Here is a 17,036-nt window from a genome sequence, read left to right on the forward strand (position 1 = left end):
CGTCAATGCTATATCAACGCACATAACTTTTTTAGTACATTTGAAACGTGTTTAAAAATGTCTCAAACATAAAATAGCATAGGTTATTTTTTTTTTTTTTTTTTGTCTGGGCTAAAAAAAAAATGGGTATGGCGGGAATTTTGTCACCTGTCGTGTCACGTTTTGTGACATTGAATGCTTGAGCTGTTTAGTGTGTTTATTATGTTTTGGTCGTGTATGAAATTTAAAAAAATACATTAAGTTGTTTGCTCCTGAAAAATGGATAATTCCAAAACGTATTATGGAACAGCTCCAGAGGATACTTATGGAAATCATTTATCCACAGTCAACAAAACAAACTTGCAACATTACAAAGTTTCTCTTGAAAGGTAAATCCAAATATTGTATCTTATGTTTATAGATTACTGATATTCACAGAAAATACTAATTACTTTATTATATCACAGTTCGACTAATGCGTCGTCCAACATTCTGTTGAAAGATGTTTGGAATTCCCACATAGATCTATGCAATGAAAAGGCTTGGGACCAAATTACAAACTCTACTAACTCATTGTTACAAAATAATGACACAAGTAACATGAAAACATGGAAAAGCTCACTTGGGTAAGAATACACATATTTAATGTTTCTTTTTTTGACAGATTTTAATTCATAATAAAACAGGTATTTGTGTAGAGCTTTTTTTTATATTACTTATAGCTCAATCAAGCTTACAATAACTGAAGACTGAAGCTTCAACATTTTAATTTTTAGCAAATTCCCAGACCCCCAGACATTATTTGAACGATCAATACCGGCCTGCAAAAGCTGCACCTCTAATACCTCTAAAAGTATGTCTTTACAAAAGCTCATGAACTCAGATTGCAAATGTATTATCCCAAAAGTTGAAACAAAAAGAAAAGAGAAAGAAAATGTCTATGAAAACAAGAAATCATTGTTTGTCAAAACATTACATTCAAATAGTTCAAGTTTTGAAGCTAACTCGGGTGATGAGCAGAGACCACTATTTAAGCCAAAATTTGGGCGGCCGAAGCCTGTAGTTAAAAACCAGCCTGTTTTACCAAAACCAATATCTCAAGAAATGGAGTTAGACCTTACTAAAGAAGAGGAAGAGGCCAAAACTCATAAAGCAAATGTAGCAAAGATTACATTCAAAACAGCAAAGGATTGTTTGTTTGCGGCTAATCCGGCTGCCAAGAGGACTTTGGGCACTTCCCGGAAGGCTCAAGCAAAGTTTGTTTCACCCATGATTGGAGCCCAGTAAGTTCTATCTACCATTGCTGTAACTTATAATTAAGCATACTTTGCATGGGGGTCTATCAACATGCAGTACTTTTAATCAATCCTGATTGTTAAGTCATTTCAAAAATGGATTCTAATGTCATTGTAATATGGGTGATTTTCAGAATTCAGGAGGGATTTGCAGTTATTTAATACACCTTATAGATTTTTGTATGTTGTTTTGTAACTCCACATGTTTTGTAAGTCATCTTAATCTTAGTCAAAGCTTGAGTAAAACAACCCACAAGGAAAGGTAAGACTTATACTATTGTATTTTCCTTTTCTGTCTTTATATTGTCTGATTTTTCTAGGGATAAGCAAGAAAGTGTAGAGGCAGCTCCAGCAATAGCAGATGACAGACTGAAGCACATTGACCCAAAAATGATAGAACTCATTGAGAGTGAGATCATTGATAAGGGAACACCAATTGGTAAGTAATATTGGTTGTTTTAGACAGGTCCACACAGAACAAGATGATATGCAAGGAAATTGCTGCAATTTGATGTAAATCACACACGGCCACCCTGGGCTCATAGGGTAACTGGGTACACAGTGGGGAACTGTGCGGAGTGGCCTAAAAGCCAAGGTTTTTCTTTGCTAAATCCGCCCTTTGGAGTTATTTATGTTTGGCAATAAAAGACATTTGGGCCAAAAAAAGTTCAAATTAAGATATTATCACTGTCTAGAGGACTAAATATTTTTGAATAGATTTTATTTTCCCAGATGGAGACATTGATATGTTTATCCATGTCAAATTACTTGCAGCTTTTAGCTTATAGCCGCGAATGTACGAATCTCATGCAGATAGAACTGTGCAACAAATATTTTACATCACTTTTTATATGAAATAACAAAAGGTGACGCATCCACACTGCAAACCTAAACCACAAAAATGGCTTTGTAAAATATGAGTAATATTTCAGGCTGGGACGACATAGCAGGCCTACAGCTGGTAAAGTCGGTGATTCAAGAAGCCGTGGTGTGGCCTCTGCTGCGGCCAGACATCTTCACGGGGCTGCGGCGCCCGCCCAAGGGCATCCTGCTCTTTGGCCCGCCCGGCACTGGGAAAACGCTCATTGGTAACGTTATTTATATAAACAGATATAGATACAAAAAAAGTGACCAAGCCTTCCTCAAAATTTCAATGATGCTGTTGCTATCTCTACAATTAAGGACACAAATCAAATGATTTAATTTGATACATTTTTTTTTTACTTTTGACTAATTTAAGATTTGTGTGTGTGTGTATGAGCGGATCTTCCGTATACGGCCATGCCAATTGGTGTAAGGTTTAAAAACAATAGACTGCTGGCATATTTAAAAAAAAACGCATTCTTGCGTTATTACAAGTTCATAATATACTACCAGCTGACGGTCTTTCCACCGCGATACAACCGGCTGACGAATTTTTGAGTTCGCAACACACATCACATCTACATCTAAACTAACAACTGACAAAGTTTCTATTCTGTTTTACGTATTTGTTTGGCTACACTTCCTCAACGCGCCAACAGAGCGGCTGTTGAGGTCAACGAGGGTACAACACCGGCCTCAATCACTTTACGATGGTTGATACGATGTTGGGGTACTTACATGGAAATCTGTTCCTGGCCCGCGGTCTACTAGACATGTTCACGAGACAGTTTATAAACCGTATGTCAGAGTAATAAGATTCAATGTCGTTTATCAGGGAAATGCGTAGCGGCGCAATGCCGCGCGACTTTCTTCAGTATCTCAGCGTCGTCTCTCACTTCGAAATGGATCGGAGACGGAGAGAAGATGGTGCGCGCGCTGTTCGCCGTGGCTAGAGTACACCAGCCTGCTGTAAGTCTCGCTCACACTACATGCGATGGACAGGGAGGGGTAGGTGTTACAGTTTCTCACTTCGAAATGGATCGGAGACGGGGAGAAGATGGTGCGCGCGCTGTTCGCCGTGGCTAGAGTACACCAGCCTGCTGTAAGTCTCGCTCACACTACATGCGATGGACAGGGAGGGGTAGGTGTTACAGTTTCTCACTTCGAAATGGATCGGAGACGGGGAGAAGATGGTGCGCGCGCTGTTCGCCGTGGCTAGAGTACACCAGCCTGCTGTAAGTCTCGCTCACACTACATGCGATGGACAGGGAGGGGTAGGTGTTACAGTTTCTCACTTCGAAATGGATCGGAGACGGGGAGAAGATGGTGCGCGCGCTGTTCGCCGTGGCTAGAGTACACCAGCCTGCTGTAAGTCTCGCTCACACTACATGCGATAGACAGGGAGGGGAGGGAGGGGTAGCTGTTGCAGTATCTCACTTCGAAAAGGATCGGAGACGGGGAGAAGATGGTGCGCGCGCTGTACGCCGTGGCTAGAGTACACCAGCCTGCTGTAAGTCTCGCTCACACTACATGCGATAGACAGGGATGGGAGGGAGGGGTGCCTGTTACAGTCTCTCACTTCGAAATGGATCGGAGACGGGGAGAAGATGGTGCGCGCGCTCTTCGCCGTGGCTAGAGTACACCAGCCTGCTGTAAGTCTCGCTCACACTACACAAGCGATAGACAGGGGGGAGGGAGGGGTAGCTGTTACAGTCTCTCACTTCGAAATGGATCGGAGACGGGGAGAAGATGGTGCGCGCGCTGTTCGCCGTGGCTAGAGTACACCAGCCTGCTGTAAGTCTCGCTCACACTACATGCGATAGACAGGGAGGAGAGGGAGGGGTGCCTGTTACAGTCTCACTTCGAAATGGATCGGAGACAGGGAGAAGATGGTGCGCGCGCTGTACGCCGTGGCTAGAGTACACCAGCCTGCTGTAAGTCTCGCTCACACTACATGCGATGGACAGGGAGGGGTAGGTGTTACAGTTTCTCACTTCGAAATGGATCGGAGACGGGGAGAAGATGGTGCGCGCGCTGTTCGCCGTGGCTAGAGTACACCAGCCTGCTGTAAGTCTCGCTCACACTACATGCGATAGACAGGGAGGGGAGGGAGGGATGCCTGTTACAGTCTCTCACTTCGAAATGGATCGGAGACAGGGAGAAGATGGTGCGCGCGCTGTACGCCGTGGCTAGAGTACACCAGCCTGCTGTAAGTCTCGCTCACACTACTTGCGATAAACAGGGAGGGGAGGGAGGGGTGCCTGTTACAGTCTCTCACTTCGAAATGGATCGGAGACAGGGAGAAGATGGTGCGCGCGCTGTACGCCGTGGCTAGAGTACACCAGCATGCTGTAAGTCTCGCTCACACTACATGCGATAAACAGGGAGGGGAGGGAGGGGTGCCTGTTACAGTCTCTCACTTCGAAATGGATCGGAGACAGGGAGAAGATGGTGCGCGCGCTGTACGCCGTGGCTAGAGTACACCAGCATGCTGTAAGTCTCGCTCACACTACATGCGATAGACAGGGAGGGGAGGGAGGGATGCCTGTTACAGTCTCTCACTTCGAAATGGATCGGAGAAAGGGAGAAGATGGTGCGCGCGCTGTTCGCCGTGGCTAGAGTACACCAGCCTGCTGTAAGTCTCGCTAACACTACATGCGATAAACAGGGAGGGGAGGGAGGGGTGCCTGTTACAGTCTCTCACTTCGAAATGGATCGGAGACAGGGAGAAGATGGTGCGCGCGCTGTACGCCGTGGCTAGAGTACACCAGCATGCTGTAAGTCTCGCTCACACTACATGCGATAGACAGGGAGGGGAGGGAGGGGTGCCTGTTACAGTCTCTCACTTCGAAATGGATCGGAGACAGGGAGAAGATGGTGCGCGCGCTGTACGCCGTGGCTAGAGTACACCAGCCTGCTGTAAGTCTCGCTCACACTACATGCGATGGACAGGTAGGGAAGGGAGGGGAGGCTGTTACAGTCTCTCACTTCGAATCGGAGATGGGGAGAAGCCTGCTGTCATAAGTCATAAGTTATTTATTTGCGAAAGATAGGGTATACATAGGATGTTGCAGTTTATAGTTAACTGAGCCAAGCTACCTTGTCATACAGTGACATGCAAATCCCAGGAGTGGTTCACTTTAGTGTTAAGAGATGCAGAAACTACCAATGGTAACAACAGGTGGTAACAAAAAAAGTTGAGATCGAATAAAAAAGGATTGTTTAAAAGGATTAGTTTTAATGCGCGGGCCTTTATTTTACTCTAAGTAGGACCTGAGTAATTGTTTAAAATGTATGTACGCATGTTCTATTTTTGGTTCAGACAAAAACTAAAGTGTTAGTTTAATCATTGTTTGAATTTATCTTCATGACAGGTGATATTCATTGATGAAATCGACTCGTTGCTGACCCAGAGAAGTGACAGCGAACATGAAGCTACCAGGAGAATCAAGACTGAATTCCTTGTCCAGTTCGATGGAGCTGCCACAGGTTGGTTTAGTTTATCTTTTATAAAATACAACTAATTATCATTTTACCTACCCTCAAAATCCTCATATTCCTCATATACATGCGCGTGACACCCTTGGAGTTGCATATAGGCTACGATGTCCGCTTAGCATCAGCTAAGCTGTACGTTCGTATCTCGCTGTATAAAATTGAACTTTAAATCTGTGTTTCCGCCGTACAAGCCACAGTTAATGTACATCCACATAATGAACGGCCTGATAATCCACGCATGTTATAGAAGAGGGATGGATTTATTAAAAAAAATATTAAAACGGGTCACCCACGTTTTATAAGTCGAATATTGCTCGAGAGGTTGCAGGAATTGATTAGAAGTACGTGTAAGCTTTTTGTCGATGTGCATAATTTAAAAAGTATTTTGACGTCAATTTTGTGCTGAACTTGAAAGAGCATGTCTTTTAAAATACTTGTCATAGGTTCATGACCATAAACCTTCTACATGTCATGGTGGATGATCTGGTGAAAGGTGTCTTAAGATTGATGATCTCTAGGTGAGGAGGAGAGGCTGCTAATAGTTGGCGCCACGAACCGACCGCAGGAACTGGACGAAGCGGCTCGCCGACGCCTCGTTAAGCGTCTGTACGTGCCGCTGCCAGATGCTGATGTGAGTACTTCACTTCCAAGAGATTTTGTCCTTTGACTCTAACGAGACGAGATATAACTGCAAAGAGTAAGCTTAGAAAAGGTATAAAGGTAGAACCATCCAATCTATGCAATCTTAAAAGCACTAATAGACGGGCATACCGGACTGCGACCTTGGTACGGTCCGAGGCCTGTTCGATCGAGTGGAAGGTGAGGTGAAAAGTATGAGTAAGTACGGGAAAGAGATATGCGGACAGGACCAAGGTAGCGGTCCAGAATGCCCGTCTATTAGTACTATTAAAATAAAACTAGGGTTTATCGAGTTCGGATATGATGTTTCCTCTGGTGTTTTGCACTGTAGCAAATACCAAAATCAATTATTTAACCTATTTGTATTGCTGTCCTAAGACACCCCAGAGGTGCAAAGGGCCTTCACAAGCTCGCACCACGCCTTCCTATCTTCAGCTCGCCTTCTGGCCTCGCTCCAGCTCAACCCGACCGCTCGTAGCTCACTTATGACGGACCGTTGCCAAGAGTGTACAGGGCGCCCGGTGCCACGGCTTCCGTCTGGCGGTTTCCAACCGAAAGCGATGGTTATTCGTTTCCCCTCTTCGAATAGTATGTCCTATCCATCTCCATTTCCGTGTCGCGATTTCTTCTTCAATGGGTGTTACCTCTTTAGGTAAAGACAAGTAACCTCAAAGATTATACTCTTCTTCAGGCCCGTGAGCAGATAATCAACAACTTACTAAAGTCGGAGAACAACGCCCTGTCTGCCGCGGATATGACCGAGGTAGCGCGACTGACGGACGGTTACTCTGGCGCCGACATGAAGTCGCTCTGCTCCGAGGCCGCCATGGGGCCGGTGCGGGCCGTGCCGCTTTCACAGATCTGTACTATTGAGCGTGATAAGGTAGTTTGAAAAAATCCTGATATTACTTGATCGTATGATTTGCCATAATAGCAAAACAATGGCTCTCTCGTATAGTTACAAAAACAGCCTAGTTACAATTTCAACATAATAAAATGTGGATGAGCCTCGATAAATGTCATGTTTCTATAAAAAAAATTACAGGTATGGTGATACTTCCACACTATATCATTGCAGTCTGTAAACGAGTTGCTTGCTCCGACTAGTTAGCGTTGTGTGAAAATGTTCGCTTAACGAAGCCTCTTGGCATGTGTTCCAGACCTACTTGTTCTTATACTTTCAAAATGTTATGTAATCTTCAATTATTTGTGCTTCCAGGTGCGTCCAGTGACCGTGCAAGACTTTAAAAACGCGCTGAAACGCGTCCGGCCCAGCGTGTCGCAGGACGATCTCGGCCAGTATGTTAACTGGAACAACACTTACGGCCAAGGATTTTGAATGTTATGTTAATATATATGTAATGTTCGTTTAACAATTTGTTTCATTTTCGGACCTACCTACTTTGTTAGCCTGTTTAATCCTTAAAAAAGAGTAATATCGCCACCTAAATAAAACCCTAAAAAGTATCACAAACAACACAATAGCAAGGAAAACATTTACCCTCAATTTTTTTTGAGTTTAAAACAAGGGAGCTGCCCCTTCTAGATAATAAAATTTGTAACTAAATGTATGCCCCTCCCCTCCGCCATCGGCCATAGCAACTGACCCTTGACTCCAATGGCCGATACTATTGTATAAAATTACAAATCTGTGTCGACTGTTATGGGCTTGAACTTAGACCATTTAACCAACCGGAGTCGCCTTTAAGAGCTTACCCCTCTGTCAAAAATTTCTGCCAATGGTCATACTCATGTCACGTCATTCTTATTCGTCAACTTTGCTCCCGCTGCGCTAAACGAAGTTGCCGGTTTCCGCCTCCGTCGAGCAGAAAAATAGTATGCGCACCACGGGAGGAAACTTAGGACATTCCATCCCGCGTTTTTAATTTACTTGGGACACAAATAACTATTTATTTACGTGCCCCTCCCCAGAAAAGCAAAAATCGGCAGACTGTAGTTTTGTACAGAAAACTACAGGCAAGGCGTCTCCAGTTGGTTAAATACTCTATGGGCTTGAATAATGGGGAAAAGCCTTTTAGCAAGTGCATATCAAAGAGCATATAATCACTACGTGCCAATTTAAGACTACTGTACAAAAAAGCACTTAAGATCGGATTATCGAACCGTGCAATACATGGCTGTATATTTTAGCTCACTTTGACAGTGACACTGACACTCAGCGTTGCCAGATCGTCCTAAAAGGGACGGTTTTCCGTCCCTTTTAATGCCACACCGTCCCTTTCCCGCCCCTTCCAAGCTACCGTCCCTTTTGGGCATCAAGTGCCTAGAATAATTAATTTCAAAGTGACGAATGACAATTATAGTTTTATAAAGCTTCATTCTCACTTTGTAGTAGCCTATAGTGTTTGACAGGTGTACCAACATAAGAAATGTAACTTACGTAACAAAAATAGTTTCCGCGTTTGTATCTAATCTACAATCTCGCCTTAGTTTAGTTTTAGTTTGTTTTGTTGTAGCCATTGTCTGTGGTAACGTCGAGGACTGTAAACTTGAAAAGCGACTAGCGAGAGTCAAAGAGAAACACTGTGATCTAGATACTTAAGAGCCCTTATTCCTTGGAGCGTTCTTAAGTTTAAAGTTTTCCAAAATTATTTTGTTTTAAAGCGTTCATTCAGTTGAAAGTATAGAAACTCTCCTACAACTATTTGATCGGTCGGTCAAAGAAACGGCAAATTTCGGTACCTAACGTGGTGAATCCTATTGTATTTGTGTAAGTATTAAATTAAATAATTGTCTATTTCTTCGTAATTATTTGGGTACAACTGTTATAATTTCATTATGTAGTTCGCATTGGGAATATAAACTTTTAGTCTTACAGAGGAGGTGATAATCTCTTATATTATCTCAGAGGAACATATCTAGATTATTTTGCGAGAAAACAAAGTTAACTAATAGTATCTGAATCAAATACATAGCCCAAATAGCGCCGTCGAAACTAACGTTTATAAAATGAGTAAGTAAATGTGTCAGTTTTTATTTTATTCTCAGATTTCGATTGATATGAAAATTGGTAGGTTTAGGCTTCCCATTCTGATCAGAATAAGCACGAAATCTCAATTACGGACATAAAATATGTATGTAATATTCCTTTTATTTACGGAAATTCTATACGTTTTCGCTAGAATATTTTTGAGAACACGGTGGCGCTCGAGTTGTACAGATAACGGGACTCTATATATCCAAAAACTTAAATCAAAACCTGAGAAAAAAAACGAAAACCATATTAAATATGGTCTATATTTAATGTTGTTTTCGTTTTTTTATGAAAATGTATGAAAAAAGCGATATTATTGTTTGTCCTTGTCACATTCTCACAATTTTTTAAATTACCCTCTTTAAATTGAGCAAGATGATTGGGCGGATTATTTGTTGCCCACCATATCCGACCAATCATCTTGGTGTGTTGCGTATGTTCTGTCCCTCACGGACGCACGCGTATAGCACATCTGTAGGATCCTACCATCTATGGCTCTGCACATCTACAAATGCATAAAATCATTAGTATTACACTTTAACACACATACAAATTCAGTAATACACATTTGTTTTAAACATATATTGAGATACACTATGATAAAATATTCCAAGTTCGTTTTCGTCCCATTGTCATAAAAACCGTCCCTTTTCAGATTACACACCGTTCGAAATTGGAGTTATGCGCTGGCAACACTGCTGACACTTTATTAGAATGTCAAAAACTCATGTATATGTTTTGGCGCGCCTGTATGCATTATGTTTTGATTTTCAAGATTTTTCTAAGCTTTCGTATATAAAATACGCCTGGTATAATTTTAGCCGTAACGTGGAATCATTAAACTAACAACAATGGAACAAGAAAATCGTGTTGTAGTGTTAATTGATATGGACTGTTTTTACTGCCAAGTTGAGGAGAAATTGAATCCCGAACTAAAGGGACAACCTATTGCCGTGGTACAATATAACCCGTGGAAGGGTGGCGGGTAAATAATAGTCACACAACTTATATTCTGAACTTGGTATTTTGTGTCTTCTTGCCTGCATCATATGTTGTAACCTGCTATGTTCATTTGGTAACTGCCTGTTCGTTTTGGTTTGTAGTGGCTAGTTTTCTGCGCCTCGATGGCCTTTTTGATCATATTTTGCATTGCTAATTGTTGTCACAGACACTTGTTAACCCTACATTATTTTTGTAAGTTATAATAATAATTATGCAAAGCCTACATTATATTTGTAAGTTATAATTGTTATTATTTTCTGCAGCATAATAGCAGTGAACTATGTGGCTAGAGCTCGTGGAGTCACGCGCCATATGCGTGGTGATGAAGCAAAAGAAAAGTGTCCGGAAATACAGCTACCCTCAGTACCATGCAATAGAGGGAAGGCTAATATCTCAAAGTAAGTAACTTTATGCAGGGCCATTATTAAAATTTTAGAAATAAAGGAAAGTTGGGAAATTACTCATCAGAACCGAACTTACGAGACTGGTTAGTTGTGACTCCTTAAATTAAATTGTGCTGTCTTTCATTATTTCAAATGTAACTTTACATTTCTAATCATAATCACAAGTCATTTTAACACAACCAAGTTTCATAATTACCTATACTTATTGTTTTATGAAATGTTAGGTACAGAGATGCAGGTATAGAGGTGGCTAAAGTGCTGCAAACCTACACTCCTCTCCTAGAGCGGGCCTCCATTGATGAAGCCTATTTAGATATTACTGATCCAGTAAGTGTTACTTTTATGATGTCCTGTGTAAACATGAATAAACTACAGTCGACTCTCATTAATTCAAACCATCGATAATTCGAACCTCTCTATTATTCGAAGTTATCATGAGTACTAGAACATCTCTTAATATTTCAACAAGCACTTGGTCATTTGAACAAAAAAATCATCGCTATGTAACAAAACAACGCATTAATTCGAATTCATAGGTATCAAACACTCAACAATTCAAAGTTGACAGATTGCAGAGGTACGTAAGTACCCTACATTTTGAGACAAGTTCCAAACTTGTATCATGGTTGCACAGGTATTTGTTATTGTAATGATTAGTTTAACATACACTTCTGCACTAATTTGTTTGTTTACACTAATGAATAAGTTTTTGGCAAAAAATCTTTTTTGGTACAAGCTTTTATCGCTGACTGTACTTTTTTTCCACAGGCAACTAATACTCATCGAGACAATTCTAAAAACCCCAAACACACTTAGGTTGCGTTGTTTTATCACAGAGTTCCTATGGCTACCTCCTGTCTACATCATCAGATCAGCATGATGGTACCATAATATTGCATTGTCACCTGACTTACATATGTATGCAAATTTTCAGCTTCATCGGAAACCGGGAAGTGGGTCAAATTTTACTTGCAACATTTGTCCCATACATACTAACAGGGCGAGTTAAATAAAAGCTTGTAAAAAGCATTTCTAGCACTATTTCTGATAAACAAAGGTTTCGATCAGTCTCAGCAATGTGCTACGAAGCAAACTAATATTACAGACTTCTTCCGAAAGACTTATCATCAAGTCACATTATGTATGTACATGTGTGTACCTTTTGTACTTAATATTTTATCTGCAATAAATTATAAATAAATAAATTTGGCCTTTCATATTTTTTCTCTAAAAAATTTCGAACATTTTGATAGTGTGTTCGGAAAAGACTCTTTCCGAACAAATTACAAACTCTCGATAGTTCGTAATATTTTAAAAGTCCTTCGAATTTCGAATTAACGAGAGTCGACTGTATTAAAATTGAGAAGTATGTTTTTTCTGCTGGTACAAACACTGCTCAAAATTCTTGTTATTCTTGGTTTGATGATATTAGATAGACAACTTACAACTTAAGGAACAACACTGAAAAAAAAAAGCATTTCTAAGTGATGATATAAAATGGAAGATGTGGAACTTTATAGCTCTGTCATACAATTTAATTTATTATTTAATTTCCAGGTTAAAGAGAGACTAAAATCTTTAAACATTAGTACAATCAACAGTGACATGATGCCACACACGTTTGCCCTTGGCTACGACAGCATTGAGCAGTTCATAAATGACGTGCACAATTACGGCTGCGACTCCATCGACTTTGACCATGACCACGCCAAGATGTTGCTTGTTGGAGCTGTGGTTGTTAGCGAAATCAGGGCTGCTGTGTTCAGGGAAACTGGTAATCCGTAACAATTTATCCTCCTAAGTCCCAGTCATTTTGGCAGTTTTGAATTTGGGACCTTCTATTATTACATTATAGTGATAAATGTGATTGTCGCTCTAATGTTTGAGCGAGACAGTATGTTAAATAAAAACCGGCCAAGAGCATGTCGGGCCACGCTCAGTGTAGGGTTCCGTTGTTACTCTTCCGTCACAATACCCGGTTTTGACCCGGGTACGTCCTTAAACTACGTCCAAAAGAGAGGTACGGGCATTGTGAATTTCATCTCGATTTGTGTGGTAGGGCACAGCCAGTGGATGTCATTCCAGGTCTAGAGCAGAGCCCAACTGGGGAAGTACCTCCACCTTACAGAAAACAGCAGCCAAATAACACTAGACCCTACTCATAGTGTTGTGTTCCTGTCGGTGAGTAAGGTTGCCAGAGCTCAACGAGGGGGGGCGGGGTTACGGTCGGCAACGCGCATGTAACTCCTCTGGAGTTGCAGGCGTACATAGGCTACGGAGACTGCTTACCATCAGGCAAGCCGTATGCTTGTGTGCCACCGACGTAGAGTTAAAAAAAAAAAAAAAAAAAATAAGCTAAACTGGAGCTTAAAGTATAGTAAATTGTTAACCAAGGGATGAAACGGTACCTTTCACGCGAGTTAAACAAATAGGCAAATTTGCATAATCAGTACCTAATTAAAGTAAGTCTTTTTACTATGAAGGGGAAACTTTTTGCGATAACTCAAAAACAGCTAAACTGATCATGTCCGCTATAGTTTTCATTTAATGTCTTTCTTAAGCTCTACTTCCACGATTTTTTCATATTTTTTGGACCTATGGTTCAAAAGTTAGAAGGGGGGGCACCTTTTTTTTTCTTTCGGAGCGATTATCTCCGAATAGATACACTTTACCAAAAAATGTTTGTTGAAGACCCCTATTAGTTTTGAAAGACCTTTCCAACGACATGGCGAAACTATAAGGGTTCCTAGTTGACTACGGAACCCTAAATACACATTCCTATAATTAGTAATTACTGTCTTATATCATATCAATACTTACACTAATCCATGTGTGTAATAATAATTAATATAACAAAATAAGCCCCTAACGAAAATAAATTCACAATTTACTAATCGGCCTCAAAATGTTCCTCAGGCTACACATGTTCAGCTGGCATAGCTCACAACAAGATCTTGGCCAAGCTGGTCTGCGGCATGAACAAGCCCAACAAACAATCGGTGCTGGCCAAACACACTGTCGACATACTGTACAAGTAAGTACTTGTATGTACTTAGCAACACTCTTCCTAACCATTGGTCGATTTTATGTCTTTGCAATAAGCTCAATGAACCGTGTGGACTATGATTAACGCCTACTTAAGATTAAAACCATCTTCTAGAGGAAAAGACAACATTGCGTATTTAACTATAGATCATGTCATTCGATCATGCCTTGACTCGTATTTTCACGTTATTAAAGGTTAGATTTGACAAATCTGCGCGTCATCATGGATGACACGAACTATAGCCCTAAATGTCCGTAAATTTTTGAGCCATGTGTTGACTCTTTCCTTGGGTGGTTTCTTTCCATGAATCATTGTACCATTTTGTAATAATGAAATGCATTTATTTCAAGCATAGTTGCTCATACAGGAGAAGGAGGAGGATAATACTTACCTCGTAACGCAGTGTTGAAGCTGGCGATGTTTGATGGTAATTAAAACCGAAAACCATTTTTTTTGTTTCAGAACTTTGCCAGTGAAGAAAGTGAAACATCTGGGTGGAAAATTTGGGCTATCAGTCTGTGGTGCACTGAAAATCAACAACATGTATGAGCTGCAGAAATTTTCCGAAAAGGAACTACAGGCAAAATTCGACGAGAAAAATGGGTAACCGATCAGTTTATTGTTCTTGTTCCTTCTTACCTATAGTGAAACAACTTGTATAAGACACATGCAATCAAATCAATTCAATCTTGACTTATCCTTAATAATTGTTTGTAATTTTGATACCATTGACTTATTTGATACATAGACAAATTTATTGCATGTAAATTTTGTTCTTAATGTGCACACATAATTAGGGTCAGAGTCCAGTTCAGTACCCCTAGTGTAAATTTGATCGACATCATAACGTGACGAACGCGTTTGCGTTAAGTCTCATTTTGTATAGGATTTTGAGTTTCCAAAACGTCCCGCTTGGCGCGCTCTTTCTAAATCCAATACAAAATGAGACTAAACGCAAACGCGTACGTCACGTTTCGAAATCGAATTTATTTACACTAGGGGTACTGAACACTGTACACACGTAAACGCAATGACTAACCTGTTTTGTGAGCCTAAATAAAAAAATCTTTGGTTCGGAGTACCAGGACTCCATAGAGGTGATAGTCTCTTCTTGAACAAACATTGTCAACACAGGCCGCCTCTTTGACATATTACGCAAGTATGGCACCTAAATAGTAATAGTAAGCCTCTAAATTATTTTCGCGACACCTAGAAATGAAAGAGACAACCCTCATACTTTGAGAATTTACCAGATAGTAATGTATTTGTTAAATTCAGGACATGGCTTTACAATATAGCGCGCGGTATCGACTTAGAGCCAGTGCAAGCCAAATTCAACCCTAAGAGCATAGGATGCTGCAAAAACTTCAAAGGCAAATCTGCTATACTTGACTTGGAGAATCTAACAAAATGGCTAAAGGACTTAGGAGATGAGATAGAAGATAGGTTGGAAAAGGACGCAGTGGACAACAACCGGGCGCCGAGGCAGATGGTTGCCAGCTTTTCAACATTGTTGCCGGATGGGAGAGGCACTAGTAGTTCAAGGTCATACAATTTTGTGAACGAGGATGAATTGTGTGCTGAATTCTTTTCGAATAAGGCCTTAGAATTAGTTATGGATAGTGTTGAGGGTGTGAAAGTTAAAGGTAAGATGTAGAACTTTGATTTGAATGTCTGCAAAATGTTATATGTACACGCAATAGACGTCTGTTGGTAATAGACAAGTTTTCTCGAAAAGAATATGACATGTTTGTATCATTTCAGAAGGAGAAGCAAATAGAAAACTCAAAGCATCGATAACATTTTTAGGCATTAGTGTCGGTAAATTTGAAGACCATACAGAGAAGAAAACCAAGAAAATAATGGATTTCTTCACTGCCGGCTCCTCAAAAGAAGTTACTACGACTACCAACAAACCCAAAGAAGCGAGACCTGATGAATCAAAAGCTAAAGATAAAGGAAAGAATGATAAAGAAAATATGATGCGTAGATTTTTCAAGATTAATGGAAATGAAGACAAGTCTGAAAATAAGCTTGATGAAACAAATATCAGACCAAAGGAAAGTGATGAGTCCAAACCTGAATTACCGAAAGATAGAAGTAACGTCGCGACCAAAGCAGATGATACACAAATAATACCTAAAAATGAACGAAAACCTGTCAAAGATTACATCATGCAAAGGTTTTTGAATGATAATGATAAATCCGATAGTAAATCAAATGAATCATTAATACATAGAACAGGAGATAGTATAATAAATAAACATGCAGATACCGAAGTACCACCAGAACAAAGTAGATCCGGACTAAAATCAACTTTAGATAAACAAGAATCATTCTTTGCAAAGTTCTTGCTAAAGTCAGATCCTATTCGGCCTACAACTCCTGTATGCAACGTTATCCCTTGTGGCGAAGACAGCAACGATACAAATTGCTCCGGATCCACTATTGAATTAGAAATCAATAAGAGCATTGCATTATTTGACGATGACCCGGAGAAAACAAACCGCGTGAGCAGTATGCGTGAACTGCTCAATACTACTTCAATAGCTGCAGAATTAGAAGAACCAGGTTCTGACATAGAATTAGAAGGTTCTCCTAACTTGATACATCCAGAACCAATGCTTTCAACAGCCACACATTTACGGAATTCTCCGAACGAATTGGAGACATTTCAATGCTCAGAATGCATGAAACAGGTGCCTGTAAACATGTTTGATACACATGCAGATTACCACCTCGCTTTGAAGCTACGCGATGAAGACAGGCAGCAAGTGCGAAATGAAAGGCAAAAACCAATTCAGAAGACTGTTGTAAATAGTGAAAGTTCCACGAAAAAGAAACAAGTTGAAGTAAAGAACGAATCTGTGAGTTCAATAGCAAGTTTTCTGGTTAAAGTAGATAATAACGTGCCTACAGAAAAATGTGGAGAGTGTGGAAAGAGGGTACCTGTAGAAAAGTTGACAGAACATTTAGATTTTCACGAGGCTCAGAAATTGAGTAGACAGTTGAACAGGAAACCTAGTCCCATAGCACCGACAAGCATTAAGCGTAAAAGGAGTTCAGGATCACCGGTTAAGAAGCCGAAAATGCCCTGCAAATCCATACAATCTTTCTTTGGGTCAAATAGGTGACATGCTCCCTTGATAAATTATAATGTATGTAGTTGTTTTGGTGAATATGTACAAATACAAGTGTAATTATTTAAACAGTAAAAATAAATTTATAATTGACATTTAAGAGGAAGTTTTGTTCAATGGAATTGTTTTTTTTTTTTTAATTATATTTATATAGTGATCTGACGAGAAGAATTT

At 40.3% G+C, this 17,036-nt stretch overlaps 2 protein-coding genes across 2 annotated transcripts; both read left to right on the forward strand.

Annotated features, from left to right (window-relative positions):
- The first annotated feature begins 162 nt into the window (after positions 1-162).
- On the forward strand, positions 163-7,651 carry LOC133521102 (fidgetin-like protein 1). Its single transcript, XM_061855865.1, has 10 exons — positions 163-368; positions 447-605; positions 756-1,262; positions 1,595-1,713; positions 2,207-2,362; positions 2,974-3,107; positions 5,513-5,627; positions 6,155-6,267; positions 6,967-7,158; positions 7,495-7,651. The coding sequence occupies exons 1-10, from the start codon at positions 259-261 to the stop codon at positions 7,612-7,614; spliced, it is 1,725 nt and encodes a 574-aa protein (XP_061711849.1). The 5' UTR covers positions 163-258; the 3' UTR covers positions 7,615-7,651.
- Positions 7,652-9,257: 1,606 nt separating this feature from the next.
- LOC133521099 (DNA polymerase eta) lies at positions 9,258-16,962 on the forward strand. The gene is made up of 8 exons (XM_061855863.1): positions 9,258-10,255; positions 10,536-10,670; positions 10,901-11,003; positions 12,234-12,450; positions 13,593-13,710; positions 14,185-14,325; positions 15,001-15,368; positions 15,487-16,962. Exons 1-8 carry the CDS (start codon positions 10,122-10,124, stop codon positions 16,854-16,856), a joined length of 2,586 nt encoding a protein of 861 aa, XP_061711847.1. The 5' UTR covers positions 9,258-10,121; the 3' UTR covers positions 16,857-16,962.
- The last annotated feature ends 74 nt before the right edge of the window (positions 16,963-17,036 follow it).

The sequence above is a fragment of the Cydia pomonella genome, chromosome 9, assembly GCF_033807575.1.
Source record: "Cydia pomonella isolate Wapato2018A chromosome 9, ilCydPomo1, whole genome shotgun sequence".
Classification (NCBI taxonomy): domain Eukaryota; kingdom Metazoa; phylum Arthropoda; class Insecta; order Lepidoptera; family Tortricidae; genus Cydia; species Cydia pomonella.

Bases quoted from the DNA above. Each gene is read 5' to 3' on its own strand.
- LOC133521102 (XM_061855865.1), top strand. From the start codon at position 259: ATGGATAATTCCAAAACGTATTATGGAACAGCTCCAGAGGATACTTAT. The intron at 369-446 runs GTAAATCCAAAT...ATTATATCACAG, and splicing joins TACAAAGTTTCTCTTGAAAG to TTCGACTAATGCGTCGTCCA. The intron at 1,263-1,594 runs GTAAGTTCTATC...TGATTTTTCTAG, and splicing joins TCACCCATGATTGGAGCCCA to GGATAAGCAAGAAAGTGTAG.
- LOC133521099 (XM_061855863.1), top strand. From the start codon at position 10,122: ATGGAACAAGAAAATCGTGTTGTAGTGTTAATTGATATGGACTGTTTT. The intron at 10,671-10,900 runs GTAAGTAACTTT...ATGAAATGTTAG, and splicing joins GGGAAGGCTAATATCTCAAA to GTACAGAGATGCAGGTATAG. The intron at 14,326-15,000 runs GTAACCGATCAG...TGTTAAATTCAG, and splicing joins AAATTCGACGAGAAAAATGG to GACATGGCTTTACAATATAG.